The 12,871-nt window shown below is 42.0% G+C and overlaps 1 protein-coding gene across 1 annotated transcript in view; it reads right to left on the bottom strand.

Annotated features, from left to right (window-relative positions):
- Positions 1-333: 333 nt before the first annotated feature.
- The window catches only part of hs1bp3 (HCLS1 binding protein 3), a 131,431-nt gene continuing 118,893 nt past the window's right edge, over positions 334-12,871 (bottom strand). The window contains exons 6-7 of the mRNA XM_041188843.1: positions 11,858-11,996; positions 334-5,241 (exon numbers count right to left, since the gene is read on the bottom strand). Coding sequence (XP_041044777.1) covers positions 4,914-5,241; positions 11,858-11,996 — 467 coding nt within the window. The 3' untranslated portion in view covers positions 334-4,913. The remainder of the gene's footprint in view (positions 5,242-11,857; positions 11,997-12,871) is intronic.

Raw genomic sequence — 12,871 nt, 5'->3', positions numbered from 1 at the left:
ACCCTATGGTTCATAGACGCCTAATTTCCTGAGCAGAACAAAGACTTTTTGCTGCTCATTAGAGTCTGGAAGGCTGTAGGAGACAGCTCTATCCTGTTATTTACTGCATGTGTGACGCCAGAGACTAAGAATCATGCTGCTAGCTAGCAACGCCAATTTATCTCTATACAACAGAATTACTGAAGAATTGCATTGTTGTGAGAGGTGAAGATTTCCAGTCAAGAGCTATATTTTTTAGAAACAGGCATGTACACCATAAGACATTAATATTGTACTATACATCTACAACATTCTGTTTTTCCTAACAAACACAGAGACTCCATTGCTTTTTATTTATAATAGCCTTTATTAGTTGTATGTTTGCATCATCGCCTCAGAATTTGGCAGGAATAAAACAGAAATTTACAGACACAAGAACATCTCATGTGTGAAGCACAACTCTGATCAATGGCACTTCAGTGATGGCGAGACAATTTTCTGCGGAAAAATTATAGTTTGTTCTTAAAGGGTCTTGCTAGAATATTACCGTAATGTTGGTGGAACCCAAGGGAAAATAGCAAATATCCATCATTTGCAAGTTTTGCCAGCCTGCCTCGTAAAGGGCTTAAATCTACCCACCCTCGACCAAGCAAGTACTGTATTTCTTGATTCCCAGTCTCTTTCAGGATCCACTGTAATACAAGGGGTTGGTACACTGAGTAAGAGGAGACAAACTAGCCTTCAGGTAGGCATAAGTGGGTCGTACTACCGGGCAGGGTGTGTGGATGAGGCAGGCCCCTCCCTTATGAAAGGCAGGTGCCAGGTTTTGCACTGGGGAGGTGCACAAATGATGCACCTGGAGTCCTATGGGCACCTGCCAAGTGAGAACCTATTGAGTATTGAAAGCTATGTACAGAGCGTCATTGGCAAATCTGACCCAGTCTTCATTTATCAACCAGACACGTGCATTTTTCAGCCAGTCACTGAAATGATCATTGGGGGATGATTGATGTTTCCACCTGAATGCATGACCAGAGAAGAAAACTGGCCCAGCTGAGAGAAGACAGCCAAATGTCCCTCTATAGCCTACAACATCATTGGAACAGTATAAACATGCTCATAGCTTTCCAACAAACCTCCCGTCTGGCAAACAATAAACAATGCTTCTGGTCACTTTGAAGTGAAATGTGGTTGGAGAAAATACTCTTAGCTATAACATTTATTCTGAACAAGTCTTGTTTTAAACATCTCATTAAGTTTTATGTAGTTTGGTTTCCCCAAAGCGAAGCTTACAGGCGTTAAATTATATACACAGGAAAGTCCAGACATGAGAGGGGGTTAGAAAAAAAGATATATGGACAATAGCTCAAAAATAAAGACTCAAATTAAAAAAAGCTCCAGGAAGTAATTCCTGTTCTTAATTTTCCCTTTCTGTTATGTATAATCCTTCCACAATAATACCAGTTAGGAAGGATATCCTTCTGCTGGGATTTACAAGTTTTACATCTCCGTAACAACAGTTAATAGCAAATGGAAAAGTCACCCAAGTCTTTCTGATAATTTTGTATTAATTCATACTTGATTCTGTGATTTGATTCATGTGATTTGACTACAGCCCTCATTAAAAATGTTGTCATCAACATTAACAGTGAGCACAAATATTCCATTCTTTATGCCATACTCTTGTTCCATGGGATATTCACTGAACACTTAAATGTCATCAGAACAGAACACTTTTGCTGTGCCTTTAAGTGGTGCAAAATTTAATCTGACAAAGATGCATTAGATTTTCAGTTACCTTCAACAAAACTATCAGGTCTTGCTACAATAAGGTCAGTGGATTAATCATATCACCACATACGCAGCAGCTCCCCACCCCACATCATCTAACTGGACTGCATACATTTATTTTTAAATGAAATAAGAATCCTCTCACTAAGTCAACACAACTGTCACAAACATTTTAAAGAAACACAAACACTTACTGCACAAGTGCAGTCAATAGATATGCTAAGATTGGTGACTGGGAAAAGAGAGTTCCAAGGACATTTGCCTAGCTGCTCACCTTAACAAAACTGGCCATTTTTCTTTGGCTGTCTTTTTGACTGCACAAATCTAATATCAGAAACTATCGGCACTGGTACAATATAAAAGCAGCTTTAGTTACTGTGCCTCCATCTACAGACAGCAGTCACTCAATTCTCAACCCACCTCCTGTTATGGCTAGGAGATAACAACAGGATATACTAATTTAGAAAGATCTTCTATGCTCCCTGTCTACATCCACACTTAAGGAATGGCTCCATGGGCAAGGTAGTGCAGAAACTCTTACACCGTAAATCCATTGTCTGTCAGTGGGCTGTGGAAAAAGGTGAGAAAGCTGCATTCACACAGACAAAGGAGGCTTGACTACATCTCCTCTCACTATATTTATCCTGGTGTCCAGCAAGTAGTCTTTGACTGAGCAACTTTTGATCCTTGTAATCAGTAGTTGTGAAAAAAAACAGCTTGGTTGGCACATCATATTCTTCTGAATGTCAGTGCTTGAGATAATGTATTAACACTAAACATCACCTTCATATCTTAAAACTACAATTACTAAATGAATATCTCCTTACAAAAGCAAAGTTTAAACTATATGCAAAGGTTTGGAAACTAATGCGCCTTTTAAGAACATAAAGGGATTCATTACATTTGAGAAAAGCCTTTTTCATCCGTGACATGTTTCTTTTCTTTTCTGAAGAATTGAGTTTTTGCTCGGATATAACCCCAGTCATCTCCTCACCCTATGTTCATGTGTGTGACATTGCAACAGTCCGTGGTGAAAAGGTGTGAGGGACAGTGGGGGAGGGAGGGAGGGGGCAGGAGAAGAAGCGAGCAAGAGAGGGGTAAAGGAGGGCAAGAGAAACCTCTGCCTAACCTCCCTCTCAACTCAGATGGTGGGGGCAGTTGCAATGCCCTTGCTGTTATCCAGCTGAAATCAGGTGACTCAGCACAGACCTAGAACAAAACAAGGAGCTTTTTTGCTCTGCAAAGCTTGCAATATTCCTATTTACCTTGACAGACAGATGATGATTTGTTAAGACTCCTGAAATGCCTTCTTACTGTCAACATTAAACAAGCTAACTGCCAAATTCTAATGCAATTATTAAATCAAAATTCTATCATCATATACACAAACTTTTCCAGAAAATATTGTACACTTGGCAGTTATGTAGAACGCTAACACTGCTACTGTACTATATTATATATATTACTATACTCACTTCATATAATTTCCTTGTAGTTGTAATTAAACCTCAGTCGAAGCTATATTACAATCAAAATCACAGTTGCTGCTGGTCAGAAATAATTAATAACAGGGGCACAGGTATATAACTACAGCTTTATCAAGCTATTTCCAGTCCCAGCCAGGTTTTCATCCCCAGTGCTGCTCCCAGGTTTTAAACATAGCTACCTGTTTCACCATCTCTCCATTGCAAAAAGAGCTGGCACAAAACATTGGTTATCATATCATCTTCGGTCGATTCAGCAACTGAATCCTCAACATTTAAATTTATTGAAACACTGGCGGAGGTCAGTACAAACACCTGAGAAAAGCAAAGTGCACTGCTCAGCCACAAACATGGGCACAAACTGAGTGGGAAAATGTGCATAAAGGACAGAGTGGAAACTGAAATGATAAGGAAAATTACAAATGGAAATTTTTGGAGGTAGAGGCAAAAGGGTAATGTATATATTTTACATTGATGTTAGTTCTCTTATAGTCTTGCTGTATAGAATAGTTTGTTCACCTAAGAGAATGGACTGGAGATCCAAGATTAGAGCAATGTCTTAGCTACAGACTCTCGGCAACAAACAGGTGCATAGATTTCCATGCTGCCAAACTACCATTTCTGGCCTTGATGCAAACCATCCCGAACTGGGAAATTCAGTACCTAGTTGTTACTATAGACACCAGATTAACACTCAGAACTGAAGATAATGCCAGGCAGCATAGGTGTTTATCGAGGCCTACTGACATATAGGTCTGTACACAACTGCCTTGAGTCACAACACTCATGAGGGAAGATGTAATACCAGCTTTACAATCAAACTTCAGACAAATAGCTTGTAGAAACAATACATTAATAAATCAGAAAAGTAGATTTGAGTACTGTAGTCAATACCGAGTGTAAACAGTGCATTCCTTTTGGATTTTGGTCAGTACTTCTAAGCCCATAAGTACGGTACATATGGTATTGGTCAAAAAAAACATAGCGTGCCTTCTGGTGGTTCTGTAAAAGCAACCTTTAAGCAAATGAGGCATAAAACCAAAAAGAAAACACTCTGGCTTATCACTTGAATGAACTTCTGAAAGGGATTAATTTGTAAGGACATATGGCACCAGGAATTTCTTGTAAGAACGAAGAAAGAAATGCATTGATTTGATGTATAAAATAGTTCACTCATGAGATCACCTTCATATGCCACACAGCTTTCTTCCTTTTGATTTACAATCCAGTTCAACATTTTTTGGTACCCCAGCTACATATATTGTCTATTTAAATGTTTGATTTTCCAAATGCTCACCCAGGGCAATGGATGTACCTGGCCACCATGACCATGGATCCGGGAAAGAGAAAAATAGCAGGTATCTTGCCTCCAATTTTCTGATCCAAGCACTTGGTGGATCAGGTGAGGAGTGGAGGGAACAGGACAGAGTCAAAATTTACCCTCTTATTTTCTACCTCAGAAACTTCAACAGCTGAATGACTTTTGCCTCAGAAACATAAAAATAACACTTTCAATTAAATCTCTAACATTCAAGTCTACGAGTGCAATTGAACAGTACTGAAAATTGTTTTAATACATTTGGAGTTTATGGTGGTTTGCTGGTAGGTAACCGAGATTACGATTTGAAGCAGTTGGTGCAGTATTGCTGGAGGATCTGTTCAAAACAGATCGAGTGTGTCACTACTCAATGCCTCATTCTCTTGAATGTATTTCAGAATATCCAGTTCATCCATGTCAGCCACTGTGTTTTTAATGGAACCAGATTGTGCTGCAGGACTACTTCTCATTTCAGATGACAAGGTTGTCTTTTTAGGCACAGCTGGCTTGGTTGCCACAGCTGGCTTGGTTGGCACAGCTGGCTTGGTTGACACAGCTGGCTTGGTTGACACAGCTGGCTTGGTTGGCACAGCTGGCTTGGTTGGCACCTTTGGTTTCGTTTTATTGCTGGCACTTGGTCTCAGTAATTTATCCAAGTCATCTTCAACTCTGAAAATATTAACAGCACAAGGTACACATCATTAATGATATTACCAATTGTTAGATACCAGTATATATTTTTTTAAAAACATGGTACCTACAACTTTCAACTACCACCTCTGTGGTCAGAAATACTGAAGAGTATACAAGTCATTTAAATCATATGTCACAGTTGGAGCCGACCCAAGTTGTATTAACAACATTTTAACAAAACTTATTTCCTTGTTCAAAAAAAATGTAACAATGGCATGTCATCACCAACCATTTATAAATGGGTTAAAAACAAAAAACTGCGGATGCTGGAAATCCAAAACAAAAACAGAATTACCTGGAAAAACTCAGCAGGTCTGGCAGCATCGGCGGAGAAGAAAAGAGTTGACCTTTCGAGTCCTCATGACCCTTCAGCAGAACTTCTGCTGACGGGTCATGAGGACTCGAAACGTCAACTCTTTTCTTCTCCATTTATAAATGGGTGATTAGTAAGGGGATCTGGTGGCTTATGCAAATCATCTTTGGGAAGAGCAGTCGGAGAGGCAGGCCTGAGGGAGATACATGGAGCGGGGAGAGAATAAATACAGCTAGGGGAGCACAGTCTACATCACTCACCTTTGGGAAGAGCAGTCGGAGAGGCGGACCTGTGAGCTGCTCGGAACTAGCACACGCTGCATTCAAAAGGAGCGTGTGAGAGAAACCAAATTGTGGCATCACAGGGAAGAAGCAATTTGATTGGCTGGAGAAGAAGCTAGCTGTGTGGTGAATATCTAGTGAGTGTTTAAGATTTAGAATAAAGTAGGTACTGTACTTTAGGTAAGGTTTATTAAGTAGGACCAACTAAAATAGTTTTCTACTTGGCTTATTCCCTGAACGGCGAGAGTTCGGGAGATAAAACAGCGAGAGTGGAGAGAGAGTCGGGAGATTGAAAACAGCGCTAATACAGAAATGTAAATTTCTAAACAAGCACAGGGAATGTAAGAATTTTTAGGCACAGGAGAGGGAGCTGATTGAGTAAGGGCGAAGAATTTGTATTTTCTACTAATCTCCAGTTTCTCTCTCCAGTTCCTGCATCTACCCTGTCTAAAATTCTAACAGGACTAGACAGGGTAGATGCAGGAAGGATGTTACTGATGGTGGGGGAGTCTAGAACCAGGGGTCGTAGTCTGAGGTAGACAATTTAGGACTGAGATGAGGAGAAATTTCTTCACCCATAGAATGGTGAGCCTGTGGAATTCGCTACCACAGCAAGTAATTGAGGCTAAAACATTGTATGTTTTCCAGAAGGAGTTAGATATAGCTCTTGGGGCGAAAGGGCTCAAAGGATATGGGGAGAAAGCGGGAGCAGGCTATTGAGTTGGATGATCAGCCATGATCATAATGAATGGTGGAGCAGGCTCGAAGGGCTGAATGGCCTATTCCTGCTCCTATTTTCTATGTTTCTATAGAGTAAGGTTAAAGTAAGTAAAAGTAACCAAACTTTAAGAAAGTGACGTAAAAGTTTAAGGTTAAGTCATGGCAGGACAGCTCAGCCAAGCGGAATGCCCATCCTGTAGCATGGTGGGGGGGTGTGTGTGTGGTGGAGTTGGTGGGGGGTGGATGGTTGTGGACACTTATCATGACCCAGATGAGTCCATGTGCAGGAAGTGTCACCGGCTGCACAGGCTGGAGCTCCGTGTTTCAGAGAGTGAGTAGCGCAGGGAGTCACTGAGGTGCATCTGTGAGGCAGAGAACGACGTGGATAGCACGTTCAGAGAGGTGGTCACATGCAAGTTAGGGTCAAGCGGGCAGTTAGGGAATGGGTGACCGCCAGGCAGTCCAAGAGAAACAAGCAGATAATGCAGGAGTCCCCAGAGGTCCTGCTCACTAACTGGATTCCCATTCTGGATATGGGTGAGGGCAATGGATCCTTGGAGGAGTGCAGCAAGAACCAAGCCGGCAGCACCACGGGTAGCCCAGCTGTACAGGAGGGGAGGAAGAAGAGCGGAAGGGCAGTACTGAGAGGGGATTCTTTAGTTCGGGGAGCAGACAGGCGTTTCTGTGGCCGTCAACGTGACCCTAGGATGGTCTGTTGCCTCCCTGGTGCTGGGTTAAGGATGTCACAGAATGGCTGCAGGACGTTCTTATGGGGGAGGGCAAACAGCCAGAGGTCGTGGTCCACATTGGTATTAACGACGTAGGTAGGAAGGGGGGTGTGGTCCTGCAATTAGGGAGCTAGATAGAAAATTAGCAAACAGGATCCCTAAAATGGTAATCTCTGAATCACACCCAATGCCACGTGCAAGTGAGTACAGAAATAGGAAGATAAGACAGATGAATGCATGGCTGGAAAGATGGTGCAGGAGGGAGGGACGCTGGGATTGGCTCTGGGGCAGACGGCACCTGTACAAGCTGGACAGGTTGCATCTGAATAGAGCCAGGCCGAGGGTCTTGCGGGTCGTTTTGCTAGGGCTGTTGGTAAGGGTTTAAGCTAACCCAGCAGGGGTGTGGGAACAAGGAGAGAAGATTAGAAAGTAATACCAGGGCACGTGGAACACCGGGAGAGGCAGACAGCACTGAAATAGAGAATAGTAAGTTAATAGATAGAGTCAAAATAAGGGAGCAAGTAATGAAGTCTAAATCAGGGTTACACTGCATCTATGTGAATGTACAGAGTATAGTTAATAAAATTGGGGAGTTAAAGGCACACATTCCTTTGTGGGATTATGATGTTGTGGCGATAATGGAGACCTGGCTTAAGGGAGGGCAGATCTGGGTGTTAAACATTCCTGGTTACAAGATGTTCAGAAACGATAGGAAAAGGAATTAAGGAGGAGGGGTTGGTGTTTTTGGTTAAGGAGAGTATTGAAATACTGGAGAAAGAGGACGTGTCAGAGGATTCAAGGATAGAATTGATTTGGCTAGAGCTAAGGAATAAGAAGTGTGCGATTACATTGCTCGGTGTAATATAAAGACCACCAGCTACTGGGAGGGATATAGAGGAACAAATCTGCAAGGAAATTACAGAGAGGAGCAAACATCATAGCGTAGTTATAATGGGGGACTTTAATTACCAGTATATAGACTGGGATAGTGGTTGTGTAAGAGGCAGTGAGGGACAAGCATTCCTAGATTGTGTTCAGGAAGATTTCCTACAGCAGTATGTGTCCAGTCCAACAAGAAAGGAGGTACTGCTTGACCTGGTTCTTGGAAAATGAGGAGGGCCAAGTAGATCAAGTGACAGTGGGGGAACATTCAGGGGACAGTGATCATTGTATCATAAGATTTAGGTTGATGGGGGAAAATGTCATTGGTCAATCCAGAGTAAGAATAATCAGTTAGCAGAGAGCGGACTTCAATGGGGCAAGAAAGGAGCTGGGCCAGATATACTGGAACCAAAGGCTGGTGGGAAAAACAGTAGCTGAATAATGGGCTACCTTCAAAGAGGAGATGGTTTGGGCACAGTCAAGGTATTTTCAAAAGGGAAGGGCAGGACAAACAAATCCAGAGCTCCCTGGATGACAAAGGAGATAGAAATTAAGTTAAAGAAGAAAAAGTGTGTTTATGACAGATAACAGGCAGCAAATACATTGAGAAACAAGCCGAATACAGAAGGTTCAGAAGGGATGTGAAAAAGCAAATACGAGAAGCAAAGAGCGATTATGAAAAAAGACTGGCAGCTAACATAAAAGGAAATCTAAAGTGCTTTTCTAAAGAAATCTAAGCACATCAATAGCAAAAGAGAAGTAAAAGGAGTAGGGCTGATTAGGGATCAAAAAGAGGATTTACACATGAGGCAAGCAGCATGGCTGAGGTGTTAAATGAATACTTTGCATCTGTCTTTAACTACGAGGCAGATGGTGCCCAGGGCATGGTGACAGAGGAGGAAACTCATGCACCAGAAGGGTTTAAAATTGATAAGGGGGTGGTGGTGTTGGATAAGCTGCTGGTACTTAAAATTGATAAGGTACCGTGACTGGATGAGATGCATCCAAGAATGTTGAAGGAAGTGAGAGTGGAAATTGCAGAGGCACTGACAATAATTTTTCAATGATCCCTGGATTCGGGGAGGTGCCGGAGAACTGGAGAATTGCAAACGTTACGCCCTTGTTCAAAAAAAGGTTGTAACGATCTGCCCTGCAGTTACAGACCAGTCAGGTTAACGTCAGTGGTGGAGAAACTTCTAGAAACAATTATTCGGGATAGAATTAATAGTCACATGGAAAAAAGTGGATTGATTTGGAAGAGTCAGCGTGGATTTGTTAAAGGAAAATCATGTCTAACTAACTTGCTCGAGTTTTTTTGAAGAGGTCACAGAGATGGTTGACGAGGGCAAGGCCAGTGATGTGGTGCATATCGACTTCCAAAAGGCGTTCGATGCAGTGCCACATAACAGACTTGTGAGGAAGGTTATAGGTCATAGAATAGATGGGACAGTAGCAATGTGGATACAAAATTGGCTAAGGGATAGGAAACAGAGAGTAATAGTTAACGGGTATTTTTCAGACAGGAAGAAGGTTTGTATTGGGGTTCCCCAGGGATCAGTATTGGGACCATTGCTTTTCCTGATATATATATATATATATATAGATCTTGGTGTGCAGGGGACAATTTCAACGTTTGCGGACAACACAAAACTTGGCAGAATTGTAGACTGAGGAGGACAGAGTAGAACTTCGAAAGAACGTTGACACATTGGTGGAGTGGGCAGATAGGTGGCAGATGAAGCTCAATGCTAGTTAGGCCAGCATTTATTGCCCATCCCTAATTGCCTCGGATCTTCTGTTGGTAGGCAACAGCGCAGATTTTCCTACTTTGTTTTTTTTTATCTTAACCTCTCTAAACTACTAACCCCTTGGCAACCCACCTCTTCATTTTAAGTGTCGTAAAACCTAATTAAAAATGCATGCACACAAACAGGGCCCCATAATTGTTGGTTCCATCTCACAAAAACTCTAAATTGAAACCAAACCCGGGTTTCGCCTTTCTTAGCAAAATAATAAAGTTAAAGCTATATCTTGTTCCTACCACCCACAAATGCAAATATAACTTAACTAAAACTATTTCCTAACAGTGAGTTAACAAAATAATAAATACATTTCTATTTGGATTTGAAAGAAATAGCAAAATCTCCGAATGGCTCAGAAAATATGTAAATTACTGAGTGAAGAAGCTGTAAAAAGTAGGCAAATTATTTGCACTAAAATGTTTTGGTTTGTGAAATTCATCATGAAGCACAATGTACTTGACATACTGGGAGTTTCAACTAGCGCAGGAAGCAGATTTCCTGTAGAAATCAGTATACCACATCTAGTATTTCATTTTTTAAATGACTGTTTCCATTTTTGTAGTGACTCTGACCCCAGATTCAAAACTGAAGTCATATATAGGCAGTGTATTCTTAGCAAAAAGCAAAACAAAAAAAACCTTTCAATTGTGAAGTATCAATATAGTTCTGACATACTGTAGAAGGTAGAAGAGAAGAATACAAGAGCCATGCATGGATCCAGCGCTGGCAGCTAAAATGCAAGTGACACTTTTTTTTTTGCAGTTAGAAGTTGTTTAAGAAGGGGAGGTGATGGCATAGTGGTATTGTCACTGGGCTAGTATTCCAGTGACCCAGGGTTCTGGGGTTCGAATGCCACCATTGCAGATGGTGAACTGGGGGAGGGAGAGGGGAGGGGGAGGGAGGGGGGGGAGGGAGAGGGGAGAGGTGGAGGGAGGGGAGAGGGGGAGGGAGGGGAGGGGAGAGGGGGAGGGAGGGGAGGGGGAGTGGGGGACGGAGGACGGGTGGGTGGGGGAGGACGAGAGGGAGGGTGAGGGTGAGGGGGAGGGGGAGGCCCATGTGGAAATGGCCATGTGGAAAAGGAAGACAGCCCCCTTTCTTCTCACCGGAGGCCTGATTAGGGCGATCAGCTGGGCTTCCCCCCTTCCCTGACCAATAATTGGCCAATTAAGGGCCTCAACTTGGACAAAGGCCAGCGGGCCTCCCTAGACCTCGTCCGTGTGCCCCCCCACCCTTCCCCCGTAAAATTGTAGACAGGTTGGGGGCAGGCAGGGGGTTGGCGTGTAGACAACCTGGGTAAATTAATACCCCCACCTCCCCATGTGCAAACACACTGGCAGTGGCTTGTAAAATTCTGCCCCCTATAGTATATCTAAAATAAAGCAACTTTAACAAATTGACCTCAACACACCGAAGTGTTTTTCAGTATGCTTACAGTCAACTTGATACTGGGTCCAGCTTGGATCACAAAGGATCCTTTTATTTTATTTACTGGTTCATAGGATGTGGGTGTTGCTGGCCAGGCCAACATTTATTGCCATGCCTAATTGCCCTTGAGAAGGCGGCAAGTCACCTTCTTGAACGGCTGCAGTCCATGTGGTGTAGGTACACCCACAGTGCTGTTAGGAAGGGAGTTCCATGATTTTGATCCTAATGTAACATCCCTAGGTTACAGGATCATCGAATTAGGTATTGGGCAGTCTGACCAGTGGAAGCCACTGTAACTACTTATGGGAGTGACCACCACTGTTGTCCCTGGGAATATCTAAGGAAGATCCAAAATTTGTAACACTGACCAACAGCAAAGCATTTGTCATAAAATCCTATTCACTTGTAAGAGCCGTGCGTATCTTGTTAACTAGTAAATACCTGAATAATTCTTCAGTGTCCTCATCAAGTTTTACATTTATAGCTCCACCTTTAAGATCGTAGGCAGCTGGAAGTAATAAAGGATCACCTGTTTGGATAGTTCCACCCAAGTCTGGGTCCTCAAATAATTTGAAAGCAGCTACAGAAAGAGAGTTCATGTTAATGGATAAGATATCACTTCACACTATGCATTTTATATGTTACAATTTGGCCAGTACTTGAATTTCCTGCTTGTAGTCAATATGATAGTTAGCTTCCATTGGCAAGCATGTACTGCCTATGACCCAAAACTTGATCCTATTTGCAAAGTGCCCTAAGTAAATTATGAACGTGTCATTATGAAATATACTGGAAAAGGTAAAACCCATTTCTGCAACTAGTGACCTTTCCAAAATGGTGGAAAATAATGTTATCAGACCATATGGTTTAGGCCATCGATTACTAATTAATTGCATTAAGAGACAGAAGCAAAAGTATATGGTTCAGTTAGTACAATGAATACATTAATGGCAGTTGCTTTCTCATCAGCACAGAACAGTTTCAAAATGAAGTATTGAAGCTGTAGTAGGTCTTGTAATCTTGGACTAAGTATCTGTAAAATAAAAAGTTTTAATGTCAGAAAGACATTGGCCTTAAAGAGAGTTTGCCTTAAATCTACAAGGTGGTACAGAAAGAAGGGGGTTAAAGAATATGGGCACACAGCTAGTCTATAAACTTCTCTTCCCTCTTCATGTAAAACTGAACAAATCGCAGGGTGAAAAACAGAATTCAGTCACAATTTCTTTTAAAAGTTCATGATTTGAAAAGTCTATTCACCAGCCAGGGATGGCCACCTTCAACCAGATTATAATAAACTTGAAGAGGTTTTGTGTATCTGCTAATTTGCTTTACACATGGTGAGAAAGGTACATATGGCCAAATGTCTCTTCAAAACGTACTCCTCATCTGCAGGCATATTTTAACAGCAGTGCAAGTAGAGTCCACTTAACCGATTGCAGACTTTTTTCTGGAAAT

The sequence above is a fragment of the Carcharodon carcharias genome, chromosome 5 (genome assembly GCF_017639515.1).
Source record: "Carcharodon carcharias isolate sCarCar2 chromosome 5, sCarCar2.pri, whole genome shotgun sequence".
Lineage (NCBI taxonomy): Eukaryota > Metazoa > Chordata > Chondrichthyes > Lamniformes > Lamnidae > Carcharodon > Carcharodon carcharias.
The sequence above is the reverse complement of the archived record's forward strand: the minus strand, read 5'-3'. Positions and strand labels throughout refer to the sequence as shown.